Genomic DNA, 23035 nt, shown 5'->3' with positions numbered 1-23035 from the left:
TAAATGAATAGGCCTACAACATAACATTATATTATGACACAAATGGGTCAATTCACAGACACATCCAAAGCAATGCCGACATTATTTCGTGATTAAGCTACGGTGGCGATTGATTCCGTTTAAACTGTGTGACACATTGGAGGGTTTCTGTCAGCGACCGATGTATTTATTATTCAATATGTCATGCGTTTCGCAGACTTTCCCGAGTTTCATCCCTCTGCCATCGGAGTCGCGTTTTCCCGTTTCCCGAACCAGAGTGGCTAAATGAAGAAGCGGCCAGTCAGACTGGGCCAAAGGCCTGCTACATCATGGGGGGAGGGAGTGTTATACTTGATTTAGATATTTGTTTTGTTTCTTTAGAATTTATTAGGTTTGATACTTTGGTTTTGGTTAATAGTGTATTATAAATAAGTTAACCTTTGGAGGAGTTATCCTGTTGTGTTATTTGTATGTTAGATAGTAGTCTTGTTTGTTTGCGACCCCCTTTGTGTGGCTAAATGGTCTGAAGGGCCAGTATATATGTTCTCCATTCTGTGCAGTTTGGGAGGTCAGTTATGTTCAGTTTATATGTTCTATATAGAATCAATCTATCTATATGATATTAAGTTTATCCTGAGTTAAGTTCTGTTTCTTTGACCTCTTTTTTGGGCCCAGAACCTCTCCCCTTTCCTGACCAGTTCTGAAAAAAGCAACCTAGACACTTCAGTTCTTAGCAATTTTAGCCCAATCTCCAACCCCTTTTGAGTAAAATTCTGGGCTCTCCGGTCCAGTCCTAAATTGGTGTAGGAACTATCTAACTGGTTGTGATTTCTTCATTGCCCTTTGTGACCACAGCTCAGAAAAGAATCCTATGACCTGTGGGGTGCCTCAGGGATCCATCCTAGGACCTTCAGCCTGTACATGCTGCCCCTTGGCAGTGTCATCAGGAGGCACAACATTCTAGCTATGCAGATGATACCCAACTCTTTATTTCTGTAACACCCAGTAATTACAGCTCGATTGACTGCCTTGTTAAGTATATTACGGATATAAATGTATGGGATGTCACATAATTTCCTCCAGCTAAACCAAGACAAAACAGAAGTACTGATCATTGGTGAAAAAGCTGAAAGAGAGAAACTATCAGAACATTTAAAAACTCTGGCAATTGACACCAAATGCCAGGCTAACAACCTAGGTGTCATACTTGACTCAGTTATTAATTTTGAAACCCACATCAAGACTATTACCAAGACATCTTTTTACCACTTAAAGTCGCACTGAAACGGACGTTTGAGATCATCTAACTTCCCTAGTTTGACGTAGTTCTGACGCAAACAAGCTATGAGTGGGACATATGTTTATAGGAATTTGATTGGAACATTGACAAGTGGACGGGTTTTAAGAACTTTAGACAGATTCGATAGAAGGATAGCGTTGATTGACGGGTGGGTGTCGTGAGATTATTGACCTAAAATCTAAGGTACCTGTTGTTGTCATTGCACGTGACCTACCGTTTTCCAGGAAGTAAGAAATTATATACTTTGATATAAGATTACAACAAAAGTAGAAATGTGTACATTTTTTGGCATTCATCGTTGAATAGGTGAACGAACCAAAATGGGACAGAATGCTTTTTTTTTTAAGAAACCAGGGTTTAACTGTTTCTCTCTCAGGCTGACACCGAAAGACTAATGCATGCTTTCATCCCAAGCGGGCTGGACTACTGCAATGCTCTACTGTCTGGCCTACCAAAGAAAGCAATCTGTAAAGTACAAATGATACAGAATGCTGCAGCACAAGTCCTCACTAAGACTAGACGGAGGGCACACATCACACCAGTCTTACAATCACTACACTGGTTACCTGTCAGTTGTAGAATAGACATCAAAATTATTTTATTAGTCTATAAATCTCTCCACAGTTGCGCACCTGAATACATTTCAGACATGCTTGTCAGGTACATGCCCAACAGACCACTCAGGTCCTCAGGTACTGAACTCCAAACAGCCAGGACGAAGAGACACGGAGAGGCAGCTTTCAGTTTCTATTCCCCCAACCTCTGGAACACCTTGCCAGAGTACCTAAGAAGGGCTGAAACAATGGAGCTCTTTAGGCAAGATCTTAAGACCTTTTCAGTCTAGCCTACAATCACTAGCCAGGACCTAGAGACACAGAAAGGCTGCCTCCAGCCTGCTTGTGAATCCGTTGTATACATTGGCGTATATCCTGTTATGCACTGTGTGTATATTTAGATGTGTATACAGATGCTGGTTGCCCAGCAATTGGCACGTTCTGTTTTAATATCTGTGTTGCCTTTATGGCTCTGCGTGCTACTAACCCTTTTCTGCCTCCCCTTTCCCTAGTGCCTCTCCCTCCTACCTTCTAACCAGGTCCAGTGGATGCCCCACTGTTACCTGCAGACCACCGAGTCCGATAGATACCCCTGTGTCTGCTGTGGATGTCCAGCTACTAACCCTGTCCTTCTCCCTCCTCCCTAATGTTTCTCCCTCTTATACTCTAAACAGCCCGTCTCCTATAGGCCACCCTCTAGCAGGTCCCGGAGAACCCCCTCCGTCCTCGGCCAAGGTCTACCAAATGACTCCTGGAAAGGCCTCCTGTCTCCTCATGACTATAGCTCCTTCTGTGTCATCAGCTGTCCCTATCCAGCCAACCCCACCCCTTTTTTACTCTTGGCTCTCTGTCTCCCCACTTCTGCCTTGCGACATTCTCTATGAGCCTGTCCTGCTAAGTGCTTACTGTGCTTTGTTATATGATTCACTTAAATATCATATTAGAGACTATAGGGATAGCTAACACATAATGGCCTACCATGTAGGCAACTTCTCTGTAACTATCTGTGCACTCTACTGTTTGTCATGTCTCTCTTGTGAAGTATTTAGCCTATGTTTACTGCTCTGTATATGTTCTTAGCCAATAGACAAACATTTTCCAGGAGATTGCTCGATCGTCTCGTTGAGAGAGGTCAGGGAAGAATTTTTACAGCTCACTTTTCTGGCCCCTGGGTGTAAATGGCTTTTAGTTTTCCCTCTGGACTATGTAGGGGTGGGACTTATGCCCACCCCCATTGCTCTCTGTAAAGCGCATTGTGTTGCCTCTGTGTATGAAATGCGCTATAGTTTGATTTCAAACCAACCTACTCATACGACAAAGCAGTAACTTGAATTTGTGCATATTTCATTGTATATTTTGATGGAGATAAACATCTAGGCTAAAACGAGTGAGATCATAATTGTGGGAATTCCTGATTATTTATACATTTTATTAGTAAATGCAAGTGTCAACATGAAAAGGTGAATGCATGACAATGACAGATAACAGTGCAGCACAGTTGCGCAATCAACTTGACAGTCCAAAATGGCGGCGGCCCAGCTCAGCCCCTGGGCGTTTTGGTTCCATAGCAGAATGAATGGAGTGTCCTTTCTTGGCATTCCACATTCTTTGACAGTACTGCTGTTGGGCGGGTAGAGGCAAAACCGATAAGACAGTCGAGCACAGTTGCGTGCAAATCGCTATATCGTTTCACTCGGAGGAGCCAGGTCCTTTCCTGAAGTAGGTTTTGTGGAACTGAGGTGAGTTCTAACCATGTAGCTAACCCCGTGTGCGGGCCTCAGCTATCTACAGTTAGATGGCTTAGACTAAGTAAAATACCATGGGTATGCTAGCTATCATAGTCACTATCTATGTTGTAGGGGCAGTGGCTAGCTTGCAGTAGAGTTTTTACGAAGCATAATTGTACCCAATGATGAAATCGCAGGGAGCTATTATTAGATCGGTAGGTGTATGTTCGTCCATTCGTGCGTCTGTCACACAAGTTAGCCAAAGTTCATCCTTGGGGTTGTCAGTACCCGATCGGTTCCAGCTGCCCCATCGGTTCCAATAGCATCTGTGCGCGTGCGCGCCTGGTCGGTCATCATGTACGGTAACACCACTTGGACAAACTTGATCCGCGAATACTTACGACATGACTGCTCGAAAAGGTGAAGCCCTATTGAACCGCGCCATCTTTGAAAAAAACGCGTCACTGATACCTTTGACATGCACAGTCAAAGGTATCAATGATGCGTTCTTGTAGTCCACGAACAGATTGCGTTCATGGCTCTCCCCACTCTGAGTTAGTGATGAAAAGCAGCTTGCTTATTAATCTACTTTCGTCAAATATATCCATTGGAAAACATATTTTTTTATGCAGGCATCTTAGTTTTAACAGTATAATTGTGACTGAACATGTTTTGTTTGCTAGTAGGTGGTATTCATTCTGTTTCGAGCTCAGCGGGTTAGCCGCAAACTTCATGCCGCAATGAGAGATCCCGTCTCTGGGTGGACAGCTGTTCAACTGGTGTGGGACCAGGTCCCCTGGAGCTATTTCGCCTGGCTGCCCATCACGTTGTTGTGAACAGAATGAATGACGAACGAGGGTTTCTGATAATGTTATAGCCTATAGCGAAATCAGACTGTTAGAACAACGTCGACAGTTAACATTAGGCCATTAACATTAGCTGGTTAACATTAGCTAAGTGGGTTGGTACCAAGCCCCCAGGATTCGAAATCTAAAGTGAAGGCCTATTGAACCGTGCATCTTGGCTAGATTTGTAGTCATTTTGCTATTTCCGGTGACTTTTGTACTTGCGCAGTTGTGCTTTTCTGTCCTACGCGCGTCCACTTACGTTCCCGGCTCTCCCCGCTTTGATTTAGCAATGAAAACCGGCTTGCATATTAACCCGTTTTTGTAAAATATATCCATTGGAGAAATTATTTTTTCATCCAGGCATCTAAGTTTTAACAGGTTAATTATAACTGAACATGTTTTGTTTGCTAGTAGATGGTATTCATTCCGTTCGCGATAACGTTATTGCAGCCAGGCTGAATTCCTCCAGGGAGCCAGTGACCAGCGAGTTGAAGAGCTTCACTCCCCGCCAGCAGGAGCTTTGGCCGCTGCTACCGCATCTCGGATAACCCGCTGAGTTCGTGGCTGCTATTTCACATTCGCCCTTGATCAATCCCAATACCGATCCATGGTAATAATGAATCAATCGTTCAGATCGGCAGTGCTGCATGCATGTTACAACATCATTGTTAGCTTTATTAACATAGCCATAGACTACATTTATCTCTCTAACGTTAGGCTATCCATCTTACACCAGTCGGCCATTCGATAGCTAGAAGCGGTCAACGCCAACGTTGTCCGTGGACGTGGACGCGCGTCGGACAGAAAAGCTCAACTGCGCAAGTACAAAAGTCACCGGAAGGCCAGAAAAGCACAACTGCGCAAGTACAAAAGTCACCGGAAATGGTCAAATGACTACAAATTTGCCAAGATGGCGCGGTTCAATAGGGCTTCATTGTTGATAGCGGTCAGTGAATGGAGTGGCTGTATCCAGTTCTATTAATACATCCATGGTTAGTACATATCGCTACTCACCGTCATCTGTCCCAAGTTGTTCAGCAACCCTGCCCCAGATATTGTCCTTCATTTCAGTGTCCTTGTAAGTGCTTAGCTTCTTATTATACAAGGTTGGATATTGCTTTACCAAATGGATAAGCTGGTCTGAAGAGATACGGATCGACATTTCCTTTACTGTAAGTGAGTGAGTGAGAGTAAGTGAGACTGTGAGTCTCTAGTAACTTGGTGATCAATGGAAAAAACATTATTTTTTGGGGGTGGCTATCCTGCTCGAGAAATTGTCACGCGCGTTGCATGTAACCAGTCAATAAACAACTGCAGCTATTTCGATGTGTTGGATGCAACATTGAAGCGCTGAATACAATTTGATTTGTGACACTTTGTAGCAAAAGTAGCCTAGGTGCAAAAGTGGTCGGTGGAGCATCTGGCTCGTGATGACTGAATGAAAATAATTGACATGGAGTTTTTATTTTCCACAAATTCTGTTCGGAATGCATCGCTATTTTTCGTACCGCGCTTGGTGTGAAAGGTTTGGCTGCGGAAATTAATTAGGCGAAATTCTTGATTTATTTTTGCTTTTCGTATTGGCTTTTTGGTCTGAAAACAACGTAAGATTAGTTTTTTGCGTTAAAGGCATTACATAAATGAATATAACCTAATAGTCTTTAAAGCTCAATGAGATAGTTTTTTCTAATTCAATATTCACCGTTACTTGCTATTAGTTTATGAATTGGCCTTAGCAAGACCCCAAAAATTGTTTTTGTGACATGAGACTGCATGAGACCCTGTGAATTTATAATTTTATAATTTTGGTGTACTGGCTAGTACACTGGCGGGAAATTTTGTGGCGGAAGCGGAAGTAACACGTTCTGCATGTCACAATATCAGGAAGACAACAAACACTTCGCCCCGCAAATTTATCTACATTCACATAAAAGAAAGAAGACCGGTATTTACCTGCATTGAAGCCATCCTTCCAGAAAGTCCATTGAAGTAGCTACAATCTTCCAATCCAGTCTGCTCCACGCACGTTTATCATATTTTTTTCCCATCATTACAGCGAGTGAGTGGGGAATTGTGGGAAGTGTTGTTCTTAAAAAGCAGTGCCGATTTTATTACGACCAGAGAGGCCGCCAAAGTGCCGAGATATCTCATGTAGCTTTAAAAGGCACTCTTAGGCCGCATTTACTCTGTAGGACTTGAAGCGCTGATAAAATTTTTGGGCTGGGGCCAGAAGGCCGCATCCCTCATAGGCCAGTCAAGTGACGAAGCGCCCTTGTGTGTGGTTTGTATGTGGTTTGCACCGCTGTATTAAAATGCATTGCAAATTTTTTATAAATTATTTTTTTGGGCTGCATTGCATTGTTATTCGCATCGTTTTTAAGGCACTTATATTGAGTCATTGTTTATTGATTTTGATTATGTTTCTGCAGTTAAAGAGAATAAAACTTTTTACAACGCTGGCTGTTTTTGGAACGTTGGGTGTAAACTCAGTACAGTTCCCATGATGCACACACCCCGTGTCACTGCTGTTGCTCCTCTCAGAAATAGCTGAGGTGCTTCCTGGCTATAGATTAATCTGTCTTGTTCTTTTCCTGCAAATTTGCTCAGATTTGTTACGTTCTATTGTCCACCCTACCATTGTACACAATACTAGCTAGCTAGCTTGCTAGCATTACACAAACCAAGCTCATTCAGACGGGGACAGAAAATGTCCACTAGCCGTGATGCAAGATTTTGCCATGTTCTACTCCGTTCACTTAAGCTAACAACGTTAGCAATTAGAACGGTTTTACTGATCTAGTGGTCAGTAAATTCGACCAAATGTCACAAGGTGGACATCATAGGATTCCTCCCGGCCTACAGAATCTAGAAATGTTCTATAATTCAAGAGCAGTTGATTAGGGATGTGTGTAGATAGTCGTTTATACGACTGTATGGCGCAGCTTCTGCTAGTCTTTTAAGAAATACTAGTCGGCTAAATTAAACATGCTAATATAATTAGATTTAACAAAAAAAGAAGATACAAATACTTAGTCACCTCACTCACAATACTCTAGTTCTAGGGTAGGGTTATTGTCATACTATATCGGTTGCACCTGGCGGTTTGGCAATAAAAGCCAGAGAGAATATAGGCTCGGCTTGGAGTTAAGTCATATCAATCAATCAATCAATCAATCAATCAATCGAAGCTTTATTTGTATAGCGCATTTCATACACAGAGGTAACACAATGCGCTTTGTCATATGCATGTTCCCATTGTTGCAGTCTTTCACCAACCAATGGCTATATTTGCACAAATGTTAATGTGAGCACACTTAAGTGGCAATGGCACCCCTGACCTAGTTAATGTATGTAGGCTACTATTAAGACCGCCGATGTTGTTTTGAAGCCAAATTTTAGTCAAACATTGGTCCACAAAAAACACATACAGTGTAGAATAATATAAAACAGGGCAATTAAAAATAAACCGAAATTAGAAAGGGTGCTCAGAGAGCACAGGGCTCCGCATTTTGTTGGCGTAATTGAGTTGAAATGGTTAAACTCACTCCTCAGTATAAATATAGCACACTTGCACCATTGAAGTAAGCTTTTTGGTGGTGTAACTGATTGTGGTGTTAATGAGAGGTGGTCATGTATGAACACAACTGAACATACTTGTGTAGTTTTTTCAATCAGCCATTGTAGACAATAACAGAAGACATAAGTTACAAAACTATATACAGAAATTAAGTCCAGTGTTCATTCCTCTTTGGGGTAAAAAGGACGGGCACTAGCCCAGTGTCCATGCATCTGGGAGCGGTAGGGCACTTGCCCAGTGTCCATGCATCTGGGAGGGGTAGAGGGGCACTAGCCCAGTGTCCATGTCTCTGAGATGGGTTCTAATTAAGCAATAAACCACTCGAAGCCGTGTGTTATAGAGTATACACTATAACACACGGCCTCGAGTGGTTTCTTGCTTTTATACAACGGTTACTACAGCTATTGGTGTAAAATAGACACACAGCAATGTAAAATATTAACATTTATTCAAAACGAAGCATCATTCCCTCAATTCCGCGGCGCAAAATAGTTCCCCTAACAAATGGGTTGCCAAGCAACAACAACAGCTACAATGCATTGGATCAAATGGGAGGGGTATTCATACTGAAAATGGAATGATATGCGGTCCCAGGTGTGTGTTACAAAGTATTTTAACACGGCTTCCAGCCAATCAGAATCAAGAACCAGAACTAACCATTGTATAAATTGGCTTATGCTACACCCCTCCATCGAGTTTAGTTTAAATCGTTCTGGTAGTTTTTGTGTAATCCTCAGATCAATCACCTGATATTATTGAAATTACTAAATCAGTTGTGTAGTGGTCAGCTCAAATGAAACCATTTTGAAATAGTTGCCTACACCAGGCCGAACATTTTCAAATGTAACCTAAAATTAATTTGGCTACTTTTTTGCACAGGAGGCCTATTATTTCAATTTATTTTTATTTGCACAGTTTATACATTATTTGTGATTCAGCAATGGAAAGCATGATTGAAAAGATTGTTTGTGTTTCCTCCCTCACAGAAAAAGACTTGTCTCATTCTCTCCATCTCTCAGAGCAGGTCTGCCTGGCGCGAGTGTGTGGCTATGATGCGCAATACTGTATATGATTATCCAACAAGCTAATTCCTTTACTTTTTATCTGCATTTTTGCATGTTGAAATCCCTACCTCAGTTAAAGGCAGGCCTACATTGAAAGGAAGGATGTTCAAACCAGCTCTTGTCTTTTCCCCAGGTGTGTTGAGTGTACAGGGCTACTGACATGGAGCATGTGATGAGGAGTGTGGTACCTCTGCTTTTGGGTGGGCTGGGGGTCTTGCTGCTGTACCGGATGCTCCTGAGGCTCAGAACGGGAGCCTCCATGGAGGAGCTGGTGGTGGTCATTACTGGAGCCAGCTCTGGCTTGGGCAAAGGTGAGTAGACCAGTGGGATTAATGACTTGAATGTTGTCACAGCCCAATCCAGAGTACATGGCAGTGTCCAATTTGTTTATTTGATTAATACATTGAACAGTGGCATACATGAACTGGGTCTTGGCAACACAATGGGTGTCAGATATTGATCTTGACAATTGATTTTAAGTGTGAATATACAGGAACATCCCAAAAAATTTTAATATTGGGAAGAATTTCATTATTTTCTGTAATTTAATTAAAAAGTGAAACTTTCATGTATTCTAGATCCATTACACAAAGTGAAATATTCCAAGCTTTTTTTGTTTTAATCTTTATGATTGTTCAGTATGTTCATTTATACACTCAATACTTGGTCGGGGCTCCTTTTGCACAAATTACTGCATCAACATAGAGTGTGGCATGGAGGCAATCAGCTTTGAAATATTTTACTTAATTTGTAATGAATCTGTAATATATGAAGTTTCACTTTTTGAATGAAATTACAGAAAATAATGAACTTTCCACAATATTCTCATTGTTGCTCATCCCGTTGTATAATTGGGGTTATATGATGCCCTCATGGAAATCCCTATGAACTGACGAATGTGTGTTTGTTCTGCAGAATGTGCACGGGTGTTCCATGCTGCTGGGGCGAGACTTATCTTGTGTGGGCGAGATGAGACGAGGCTACAGGAGGTAGTTCAGGAGCTCACAGCTAGCGCAGCAGGCTACCAGCGACAGGTAACTTCCACATACACAAACACACACACAAACTCATCAATCCTCTGCTATATATTCTAGCTATTATTGTTCTAGAAGACTGCAGGTCATGATGATGACCAAAAATCATATGACTATTTTGTATCCATTGCTTGATGTAATCACCAGACATACACCCCAAATATAGTGACCTTTAACCTCTCGGACACGGATATGGTGGCCAGGGCAGGGCAGGAGATCCTGAAGTGCTATGGTCAAGTGGACGTCCTAATCAACAACGCTGGCATCAGTTATCGTGGAAACATCTTGGATACTAACATCTCCATCCAGCGGGATGTCATGGAGACAAATTACTTTGGGCCAATAGCTCTCACTCAAGGTCAGTCTGTGGGGTAGAGTTGGGAACTTAGAATTTAGGTCTTAAAGTCCTCCTTCAGCAAGGTGAAAATGATTGTGTCACTTGGTGTACATGGCCAGCTGAACTTTTCCGTTTATGGCGGTGCTCCCTCTTGAATGAATGAATATGCAACAGTGGACATAATGATCTGCTAGGGGTGGGGGGGAAAATTTATTCTTAAATGAATCGCAATTCTCTCTTGAATGATGCATTGCTCTATGCAGAAAACTCATGATCGGAAATTCAAATATAAAAAAAAAAAAAAAAGGGCCCGCGCTGGAAGCGTAAACTCCCTGCGTCTCGACAGTGAAACATGAAAAAAAAGTAATCCGACCGGCACCCATTGCTTGAAAAGCGAATGTTTAAAAGCGGTTACCGTAATATTGCACAACCTCTGTTTTAAAATGTTAGAATGTGTAGAAATATAAACACACGCCAGGGGTTATAGGGAGATGCTGATCACTGGAAGTAGAAACAGGAAAAAAGTGTTGATACTCTGGCTCCATGCATTTTCTCTTTTAATAGAATGACGTTTCAGCCTTTAGGCCTTCTTCTAGCAATGAAAAAAGGCAATGTTATCAACATTAAGTCTATATTCATGTCAAAGGGAGTCTTCCATCAAGACTATTTTTCTTGCTCAATTATAGGTTAAAATGGGTTCAGATTTTTCATTTCTGCTGTGACAATTCTCATGGCTAAAGGAAATTAGTAGGCCTTTTAATTTACAATTTGTCTCGTCTTTCTTTGGTAACCGTTTTATAAAAGCATTAGCCTATATTTATTTTATATTTATAATGTCTTTATTATACTTAGTGAGTAGCCTCCTTATTTGTTTAGCCTAATTCTACTAGGGCCCATTGCCTTGTGTGCATGTTCCGTTGTAATAACATTTTGAATGATTGTAGCCTAACCTGTTGTTTTTGTGCGTGGCGACGCACCAAATATAGCAAATGTCCAGTTGTCACTCCCTCCCTCCCTCCCTCCCTGGCTTCGTCCGTCGTGTTGTTGACCTGCAGTTCTATGTTACTACCACAAGAGGCAGTGGTCCCAGAACCTGCAGTTCTATGTTGCATGTATTGTATACTGGTGATAGACTGCATTTACCATTTTCGGCCACGAGAGGGCATTAACAGGCTTAGATAGACTGTGTTCCTCGTTCAGTTTCAGCAATTCAATAAGTATTTGAGTTAGGCTATTTAGTTTATTTGTGTAAGTATTTCTGTTAGTTATACATTATATTCCTTTATTGTTTCAGAGACCATACTCACTGTCTGTATGTAAATGAAGAGAATTGATCCATACAGACAGACAGGTTTGTAACAGACAGACAGGTAGTTTAGGAACAGTCAGACACAGACAGACACAGACAGACAGGTAAGTTACTGACAGACACGAGATGAGAGACATGAGACAGACAGACAGGTTAGTAACAGTCAGACAGAGAGACAGACAGACAGACAGGTTAACAGTCATCCATACTGAACCAACAGCCAGTGTTTGGTTCTTAAAGGACAATGCTCGTTTTTGACAACCTGGACCTTATTTACGACATATTATAAGACGTTTGACTCACCGAGATCACTTTGGTGTAGTTCGGAGGCCTGTAGAAGAAATTTAAAATCCAGCGCGAGCCAGTATATCCATGTAATGGCGGTGGTGGGGGCAACGAGAATGCAGCTTCTAAAAATCTATTTTCTGCCGCGAAACGGTTGTTTTCATCAATCTGTCTTGATGAATCGCTAGTTGTGCTTGAAACCAAATTTATTCAAAGTATAACACACAAAGTATGTATAGGCCTACCATTTAACAAAGTATAATATAATAGGCTACAGTATATAAGAAAGTATAATGTAGGCTAGGCTATAACACAAAGTATAATGTAAAAACATTAAGCAATACATCAAAATAATAGGCTTACTGTGCAAAAAAAAAAGGTCAAACGAATTGTAGGGCCTACATTTGTGCTCGTTAGGCTTGTGGCCTAGGCAATATTGATTTGTCTTTTTTTCCGTGTCATGCACATTGGTCATAGGACTAATACAATTGCAGCAAATTATTAATACATTAAAAACACATTAATTTCCATTATGATTTTACACTAATATATTAATTCTCATTACAATTTTATACAAGAAAACAAAATCAGGTTAATGCTTTGAATGCTACAAATTAAACAAATGTAGGTTTAGGCCTACCACAGCGCAGGAAAAGATTACAGGCTCAATAGCCTACGGCAGGGACCAGGGTTATACTCACTCGGGCCATACATTCTTGTTCAGAGAAATCAACATGTCAACGTGGTCTGGTGACAGACGTAACCTGAGATGATTCACAATAAGGCAATATCAGCCTGCAGCTGAAAAAACTCGCTCAGCTGGCACAGAGGTAGCAGGCACACAGAGGTAGCGATTTGCAAGGCGGTACAGTCTGGGGAAGCGATGGTCATTCTCGCGCCACCACAGAAATGGGTCTTGGCTCATTGGGATAAGTGGTTCAGCACAGTATCGCTTTTTAGAAATCTTTTTATTTTTATCTAATTCTATTATATTTTGTTTAATCGACTATTATTTCTTAAACGACGAGCAAAAGATGCGCCGTTTAGTCGTTTAAACGACTAGTCGCGCACATCCCTAGTTACAGGAATCATCAGTGTAACTGCTTTAGCCACTGACCGCTACCATTAATGTTATGGAAGCTGTTGCTAGTTGTTGTGAGCTCATGAGCTAACTGGCTATCCCGCTTTTATTGTGCTGGATTAGAATTGGAAGCATTAAAACTGATGTGTCCAGGCGACAAGACCTATCTTAATTTATCAGACATTATTTCATGTAATTTGAATTCACAGCTATTTCAGTGGCGTGACTAGCTTCCGTTCGACCAGTCCTGAACAGAAACAAGCCAGCCACGCACATAAGCCAGGCTGGACCTGCCTGGTTGTTTAATAAAAATGTATTGAAATAAATAGGCTGTACATGTATATAAAATATGGCATATATAAAGCAACTAAACATCAGCCCTTGTAGCAAAAAAAAAGCTGCAATAATATACCGAAGTGTTGAAATGTAGCTATGACAACGTTGATATCGGTTTGGAGTAGGCTTATCTAGACAAAAAAAAAGAATACTCCGATTACTGGATTGAGCTCCAAATACCAACCTACCGAACGAATAGTGGAATACTCGAATTACTCGGGCCAGTCCTACTATAAAGGAGTCTGGATTGAAATTAACTTCCAAGGCAGCAGTGTGTAACAACATCATGATCGCTAAAATAGCCTACCTGTCAGTCAATCATCACTGAATAATCATTCTGGAAAAAAGGGGTTTGCTGTGCAACATATCAACTTATCAGTTGTCAAAACGAAAAGCCAACAAACTGGTTGTTATGCTGGCCAGCTAACGTGTTCCCAAATAAATTATACGTTAGCCTAGTATAACTGCTTGAATCCATCAAGTCACGAATGGTCCCAGTATTGTATAACTTTAGATGAAGATGACTTTAGATGATTTTTACCTGTTCTTTTACCAATGGCTAAGAGAACAATATAGTAAGCTAGTTACTTTAGCTACATATACAGCTAACCCCAGCAATCGAAACTTAACTTCATACAAATTATTGACCTTTCCTATTCAGGTGGCAAGTTCCGCCTCCCCTAGTTACTGTTGCTATGCCCCACAAGCTTTGGAGCAAGTTAAAATGTTTACTGAACAGCACACCTGATGATTCTCTCAAAGATTCCTGACAATATTGCTGTGTTATTTGCCAAATGCCACTATTTTGTCTAAGATAGTTCTACAGAAAGGCCTGAACTATTTTACACAAGGATATGAGATTTGGATTTTGGACTGAGCAGGTGACAACATACAAGTTGATGCTAGGTGTTGGCAATCTATGTGGAAGGCACAAACGCCTTAGCCTTTCGTCATCAGGACAAAATCTAGGAGTAAAGCAGGGTGAGTAAGCTAGTGGCATCCATTCTTAGAAAATAAGCCTGTGAGAATGATCTGTTAACTACTGGCTAACTAACGGGCTAATTAGCTAATGTACATCAAGCACCTAACATTACCTGCTTTGTAGCTTTTTGTCTCGGCACTGCTGTAAACTGATGTGTGGAGGGAGGTGTGGAGTATCGTACAGCTTGTTTTCTTATAACATGGTACAGAAGCCTGCAGGCCGGTTTTCTGTATGTTTTAAGAACCATTTTCTTCAAACTAATGTCTAATCTATGAACACAACGCAGGACCAGTTTTATTTGTGGGACATCAGAGGCATGGTCTTAAGAAATCAAGCAACCTTATTGGTTATTATTCTCTGTGTGATTGACAGGTTGGAAAGGTGTATTACTATGCCCTAGAACAATAGTGTGATGACAATGTTTGTGAGAAACGTTGACTCAGTTGTTACACCAGATAGCGTGATCTACTGCTTAGCAGATCATCCGGTGGCAGCTTTGTTTAGCCAGCTCAGCATCAGTTGTCTGTCCTTGGAAAACACTGGTGTTTTCCAACTAGTCCTGTAGGCTGTTGTTGGATAGGTAACGGACCATCATGTGCCGTGAACACATTGGATACAATTATTGGCTTATGCTTTTACGGACAACAAATTCACTTCCTTGTTTAAGTGCTGCTTAGCAATAGAGACGAGTGAGAATTCAAGAACAAGTGAGAATACAGGAAAAAGCCCTCATGTGGTGCCAACACAAGCTGAGCTAACAAATGCACAGACTTAGAATCAGACAATCCCAAGTACTGGCTGATGGTGGCCCATCAGCAAAAAAACTGTGGCTAGCACTCCTTGGTAATCAAAGGCATCCATCCATCCATCCCTCCATCCATCCATCCCTCCCTCCCTCCCTCCCTCCCTCCCTCCCTCCCTCCCTCCCTCCCTCCCTCCCTCCCGCGGGTGGGCAATCGATCGATCGGGGACAATGATTGGAGGCTACTGACATAATAATACATACAGCCATTAAAATGTAACCTGAATGTAAATTGGACGTCTTCAGGAAACTAGCAATAATTAGCCGATCAGCTTACACCAGTTGTCAAACCCAGCTGCTCATAAACTGCTACAATGATGCACTTTGAGGAGTAGTTGAGCCTGTTGAAGTTTGCATAGATCTATGTATTATCTGGAGAATAGGGGCAATACATCATTGATGGGGGACAACATGTTCACTGTGCACTGTTATATGAGGCAATGAGAGGGGTGTTGTTTCCAAAAAAAGAGGTGGATGGAAAGGACATAGAGTGGACCTCGATGGCGTCAGTTCATTGCTACCTCCTGAAAAGGACAGTTCAGATTATAAGGATTTTGACTTAACTTGGTCTAAGCATCTCCTTTTCTTACATCCCATTTGACAGAGAAACATTTCACGAACCCTGTGTTCGGAGTTGAGAGCTGTAACCTATGTTCTGTTTCTTCTTGTAAATGTTCTATATCACTAGCAATGAGGAAATACTGTAGTTTAGAGTTCTGTGTGCAAATAGCCTGTTGAGGACGTTACTATAAGGAATGCAGTGGCGGTCTGTAATGCTAACTGCTTGTATAGAAACAACTGCGCATAAAGCTCTCAACTCCCAACTAAATGTGTCAACATGACCTTGGGTAAGTAGAAAAATGAGTCATATGTGTTATGTTGAGCTATCCCTTAATGGCTGTTCATGTTTCAACATCACTGCACATAATTTCTCACATATCCAACCCCTTCTCCCCCTGAAAAAAGCCCTCTTGCCTTCGATGGTTCGCCGACGCAGTGGACACATTGTGGTCATCAGCAGTGTCCAGGGCAAAATCGGCATTCCTTACAGATCTGCATGTGAGTTTGAAACGTCTCTCAATATATTTTAAAGCAATCCAAACTAATATATATTATACCATTATTTATTAGGGGTGTGACCGTTTAAATGTTTAAAACAAAATTGGGATCACTAATGTTAAAAAGAAATCACAGCTAGCACAATCATCATCCTAAAGGGAAAAATTAAACAAATACAGAACAAATGCATCATTCTAATTGTTTGCTAGGATATAATAGCACTCTGCACATAGAATATATTGTAGTTACATCCCTATTATTTATTTATTTATTCATCAGGTTCATTAACTGATCAGTCTTGCTAGGCTATACTGGTGTTGGGTTAGAGCATGCCGTACAGTACACACTATGTTGCTACACAAAACCAGGGTTTTGATGATCAGGTCTTGTTTGTTTGAGCAGATGCTGCCTCGAAGCATGCAACCCAGGCCTACTTTGACTGTTTGAGGGCAGAGATGGACCGCTATAACATTCAGGTGACAGTAGTCAGCCCTGGCTACATCAGAACCAACCTGTCTATCAACGCTGTCACAGGCGATGGCTCCAAACATGGTGGTAAGATTGAAACCATCAATTGTTGCACAATTTGTTGAATTTACCAAATTTAAGTGAATTGTGTATGTGTGTATGTGATTAGAGAAGTCAGACCGGTAATTCAAAAGTTAGTAGGTTGTCCTTCAAAACCTTTTCCTTTTTGAGGGGCTAAATTGACTTTATTAACAGATATACCACTACGAAATACCTTTTAAGCCCCAGTTAGAATGTTAGGAATTTGAACTTTAAATAATACAAATGTAATAATGGATACAATAGCCATGGTGTGAGAAGAAGCCTAAATTCTTTATTTTCTATCGCTTTTGTCATATCCTGTTTCTTTTCTGCACTGTATATGAGTGCTATTCAGATTTTCATAATGCATTGATTTTGCTGAATTTTATGTCAGTTTGACTGATATTACAACCATATGAGGACACTATTAAAGTGCCTGTAAACTTGGTTCAAAATAGCATATACATTGTGATATTAAAATGTAGTGTCTCATGAAGCTGAGTGAGCTAATCTGAGTGAAAATAAACATTCAGAACTACTATATATGACATCATGGAGCCCTGTTTTAAAAAACAGGAAAATTAAAATGTTGAAAAACAATTACTGGTCTAATGTCCATGTAACGTTTATCAGTTTAATTTTATCAATGATGTGAGTAAATAGAATAATACGTAATTGGTTGCATTATTTCAATTTAGCATTTTTTATAGCTGATGTTAAATAGAAATGTGACTATTTGGACTTGTTTTTCCAATTTCGAATCCAATGTCGATTTTTGTACACGCTCCTTTGAAAAATGAAAATTGAAATACTGAAGCAGGTCAAATACTGGAGTATTTCCTGTTTTTTGCCTATTTAAAAAATCGATCTCAACTGTAGGTGTTGTAGTGATAATAATAATAATAATAATAATAAACTATTTGTATAGCATCTTTCATACAAATAAATGCAGCTCAAAGTGCTTTACAACAGAGAGTGTACATGTACAGATTATGGTTTTTATGGTTGATTCCATGCTTCTTGTCCCGCCATAGAAGACTTGAAAATAATTTGTCCACTTTCCTGAACCATTGCTGGTGTAATTTTAATATAAGGAAGGAGAGTCTAGGCAGGATGTTCATTTTGATCACCTCTGTTCTACCCCACAGTGACAATGATAGGACTGTACATCTCCTTATATCTTCTCTGACTGCTTTCAGGATGCTAGAGCCATTTGAGTCAAATATCATGCTAATTGGAAAATGCACATTTATAACAAGGTACTTCATACTTTGAGGCTTCAAAGGGTGCAGCCAAGGTGGGCTGCAAAGATGTGTTGGTTAAGAGGAATAGCCTCAATTTTACTGCAATTGATATTGTATCCAGACAGAAGACTAAATTATTCTATAAGTTTTAGTAAGTATGGTATTGAGTGAGTTGGATTGGATTATATTTATAAAATGTAAGTAATCAATTGTAAGTAGCTTGCATGAACGTAACTTAAATCTGGTTTAGTTAGTTGGAGACTATGGAGTCCTGGAGTAAGGCAAGTAAGCCTAAAAACCCTAAATGGAATAGAAAACCACCATTACTGGTGTGAATCTTGATACAAAGCAATGATGGAGTTTTTATCTTGAAAGCAATTGATAAAACTTTTACTTTGATTTGGAAGAGAGCTATGATCCAAAAAACATACAGTAATGAGACAGTAATAAGACAATTGTGCTTACCAGCCATGGTGAACAATACGATATGTAATTATTATGTAAAAAAAAAAAAAAGAAAAGAAAAAAGAACAGTACAGAACAAATGCTCTGATTATTATATAACAGCAATCTCAAAGTAATTCAATGGATTACCCCTATCCACAAATACTTGTCTGACTGGCCTGTAGTGCATGTCGGTCTTCATTTAGATATTCCAAATAGTCCATGCTCCCTCACAAACAGTACTAACCCTTTGGCTCTACTGCGTCTGTCAGCGTCAACTGTCAGCGTCCGTCTAAAATCAAGAAATGAACCTCTGCGATTCTCTAACATCGGACACAGGCATCAAATGCAACACTTAGCGTCTGATGGTTGACGCAGACGCTGACAGACGCAGTGGAGCCAAGCCATAAATAGAACTTAAACCTGGATTAATTTAAGGTTCAATTTAGTCCTAGAGTAGCTCTAATCCTCCCTCTTGCAATCAGCCTTGTGTACCTAATCCAGATATTATAAAACAAGTCCGTGCAAGTCGCTTTGAGTTAAGACAGCTCAAACCAGCATTTTAGTCTGGGACTAGGCTTAAGCCTGGCCTGTGAAACCAGCCCTAAATGTTACCAGAGGCCAGTGCAGAGCACATAAGACTGGACTCTTTTCCCATATACAGTACTTACGAATATTATATTTTAAGGTAATTAAAATACAGTTAATTTATGATGCATATCCTTCTCTGTGTAACATCTCCCTTTGACACTTTTTTTTTTCTTTTACAGTCCTGGACAAGAACACTGCAATGGGCCGGGACCCAAAGGACATGGCCCAGGTGGTTCTGAAGGCTGTTCGTCACAGGAGCAAAGACGTCCTATCAGCAGGACCTCTGCCTACTTTAGCTGTCTACATTCGTACCCTGTGGCCTTCACTCTTTTTCAAACTTATGGCTTCTCGAGCTGGGAAAGAACAGAAACCCAAAGATTACTGAGTGACTGCAGAACAGGGATAAATAGAGACAAAAATGAGAGGACTTGGGGAATAGACTGCTACTCACTTTTTATTCTACAAGTGTTTAACAAATGTGAAGTTTGTCAGGACAGTCTAAAATGACCCAGTTGCTTATGCTCTAGATTAACCCTTTGCTCTTTTATGCTGTACATGCTCTGAATTGCTGATTTGATTTGTTTTGAGCAAGCTAACAGTGAATTATGCTTTTTTATCAGCAGACTAAATAAAATGTAAACAAGAATGTCTATCAAGAGTGTTTCCTGGTTCACTTTTATTTATTGAAATCATAAGGACTGGATTTAAAGAACCACTTCACAATCAACTTTTTCTGTTAAAACTTAGTGAAATGCATAATTCCAGGGCCTATTTTTGAGAATATTTTGCACATGTAATCATTTATGGCTGTTACTAGCAAATTTGACCCCATAGACAGCCAAAGTGAGTCATCATTTTTTATTCCTGAAATATGGTCGGAGATAATGTTCGGACCCTTTCAATTTAACACAGGCTTCTGAAAGGTAGACTTTTTTTCCATTTCAGTTGGGAGGGCCATCATTTAGACAAGGAGGCAAATTTGAATGTTTTCTGTAATGAACCAGGCTACACACGTGTAGCCTCCATTAGTGTCTATATTATGTCAAGACTTTGGCTCTATTTGACCGTCATTTCGAAACTTTTGGTACTTTTTTTTTTTAACATATTGGTACCACTGATGTGGGGTTTTGCTTGGGCTTGTAGCCAGTACTTGTGAGACCATCCTGATCTCTGCACATCTTTATTAACGTTGCTGATTGGTCACTTACTTACTAAACCCTGACCATACATTTACACTTGTGCGTTAAAAAGGGATGCGATGCCATTGCTTCTGTAATTAATAATTTCAAAGTTTATTTTCAAATATGCTCAGTGCAATACATGGCAAAACACATCTCATTTCCACTGAACTTGTGAAATGCAATTCCACTCTAAACTAAGACAGTGTATGAGTGCCCTCTACTGGGTGTATATCAAGTGCCCTACAACAATACTTCATCCCAAATAAGGATTTGTGTGTGGCTGTAAGCCTGCGCACCTAGGATAGCATTTGTCTGGTCATCACTCCCTCCCTCCATCCGTTGAATGTTGACCTGCATATCTCTGTTGGCAGCACAAGAGGCAGTAGTCCCAGCACACCAAAATAAAGGACACCAAAATCAACCCGCCGAACTCCACTGCACAAGTAGAGTAGCGGTGAAAGCAATGGACTCCAACGCAGGAGATGGGGGTTCAAGGCCCCAGTGGGGATAATTTTATGGGACTATACCCCCAAACTCCACATGTACATCCTTCCACCTTTACCCCTTGCCTTATAGGTCAGATCCTATCCCAACCCTTATTCTCACCCCAACCCACACTAGGGACTGGAAGAAGGACACCACATCCTTTCACTCCGACCTTTACCCCTTGCCTTATAGGTCAGATCCTGTCCCAACCCCAACCCTTATTCTAACCCCAACCCACACTATAGGGACTGGAAGAAGGACACCAAAACCAACCCGTCGATCTCCGCTGCACAAGTAGAGTAGTGGTGAGAGCATAGGACTCCCATCCGGGACACTGGGGTTCCTGGTGGGGATGACTTTGAGCCAGGTTCTTTACACTTACAGCATAAACAACCAAACCATCACATGTATTATCTCTTTACATGCTGCAGAAATAATGACAACCAAATCAGGTATGACACTAGTGTATCGCTTGTATTCGTTGCTTGGAGACCAATGTGACAGCAATGGTCATTTCAGTGTTCAGGGCTTATCAACTCGGCACTTGTGCGCATGGACGGCGCCAGGATTTTTTCTCTCCAGGGGCTAAGGAGGGGCTTGACCAATACATGGGGGTGCTAAGAAGAAAAGTAGATTTTCATGACAAGGGCGTAGGAATGATTTTGACATTAAATACGCCATATAAACACGCCGTTTTCATAGCTATAAGCCGTTGTTGCTTGTCAGCCAGCTTGGCCAGAAGTAAGTTACTTATGCTAGTGCTAGGCTAAAAAATCAGTCGCAAGCCAACAAACGTTCTGATTCAAAACTAATTTGTTGATTTAATCGTATCCAATGTCTAATTTCATAAAGTTTGCTAGTTGACCGAGAGACATTTACCTCATCCTCAAACTCACAGCGGGAGAAAGGGTCACATTAAAGGCCGTTTCAGACGGGGAGCGATATTCCGCCTGCGTTCTCGCTCGGATCAGAGGGGGACGCACGCGTCCTGCGCGCAGCGGGGAAAGCTGACTACAATTCAGCTCTTGTCGCGGGCGGACGTGTGCACGAAACGAGCACGCGCGCGACAATTTCACGGGGTCGCGCCCGCTTGCCGCTCCGCCCCAGATTGTCCGCGGCTCCCAAATTGTCCACTCGCCTCTCTCATTGAAAATGAATTACAATGCGCGGATATCGCTCCTCGTCTGAAACGGCCTTAACGCTCCACAAGTGAAAGTGAAGTAAAGTTGGTGGTGATTGGCCAATATTCAAACACTGTCAAAACGAGCTACCCTCGTCCCTCGCGTGTTGTGTTCAAAATAAGTTTCAAATATAGGCTAGGCCTACTTTTTTTTTCTCCACCCGCCCGTACACCGACACGCCCCCCCCCCAGCCCCCTCGGTTCCTACGCATAATATGGTTGCAAACAATTAAATCAAATAATTTGCTCGAACGTGTGATATTTATTTGATCTAGACCTAATAGCCTAATACATACAGCGAAAACATCCAAGCGGGGTTTGCAGCTGACTGATTGCCAATATTCAACATGCCAACAAGAACATGTAACTTTCAAATGAGATGTAATTATTTTTTTCTCAATATAATCATATGGCACAGAGAACAGAACACGTTTGATATAATAGGCTATAGGCCTATAGTAAGACGATGTAGTAAGACTGGCGAGGCGAGCTTTTAGGCATAGTAACCAGACGCCCACCACGCGCATGTAAATTGCAGGGTAGGCTACCTGTAGCACGAGCACGCAACCATGGGACCTGATTATGAAGAGAGAATGGCTGATTATCAACTTTTACTTTTGTATTTTATTTTAAAATAAAAAATATACCAAAATGTTTGAGGGGGCTTAACCGGGGCTAAGCAGATTTGTCCCGGTGTAGCGCCGTCCCTGCTTGTGCGACATCTTGCTACTGCAATTCTGAGCCCATATCTGGCCAGCTTTAAGCGGTTCATTGGAATACTTTTTCAGGGAGCCCAGAATTCCTGGCAATGCCCCTGTGTGTGTGCAGTAGATATATGCCTACTGTATCAAACCTGGTTTTCTTTCTTCTTAAAATACATTTTTCTTGGCTTCTGAACGCTTACAAAAGATGTGCTGCAATCACTGTGTGGAAATGTAGAGGAAAAGGCATTGTAGTAGGGGAATAAAATTAAACTTAACCTATCAATGATGCAGGTACTGTAATAGATCAGTGGCAAAACCTCCGGTTACTAAATTATCTCTGACTGCCCAGTTCATATTTCTGATAATTCAGGCCTATGCCATT

General features: G+C 41.1%; 1 protein-coding gene across 1 annotated transcript; it reads left to right on the top strand.

Annotated features, from left to right (window-relative positions):
- The first annotated feature begins 3457 nt into the window (after positions 1–3457).
- On the top strand, positions 3458–19719 carry dhrs7b (dehydrogenase/reductase (SDR family) member 7B). The gene is made up of 7 exons (XM_084438749.1): positions 3458–3572; positions 9183–9360; positions 9965–10083; positions 10231–10441; positions 16182–16274; positions 16677–16829; positions 19282–19719. Exons 2-7 carry the CDS (start codon positions 9210–9212, stop codon positions 19485–19487), a joined length of 933 nt encoding a protein of 310 aa, XP_084294875.1. The 5' UTR covers positions 3458–3572; positions 9183–9209; the 3' UTR covers positions 19488–19719.
- Positions 19720–23035: the final 3316 nt, after the last annotated feature.

Source organism: Borostomias antarcticus (assembly GCF_949987555.1).
Source record: "Borostomias antarcticus genome assembly, chromosome: 5".
Classification (NCBI taxonomy): domain Eukaryota; kingdom Metazoa; phylum Chordata; class Actinopteri; order Stomiiformes; family Stomiidae; genus Borostomias; species Borostomias antarcticus.
Note: the sequence above shows the minus strand (reverse complement) of the source record. Positions and strands in the feature narration are given on the sequence as shown.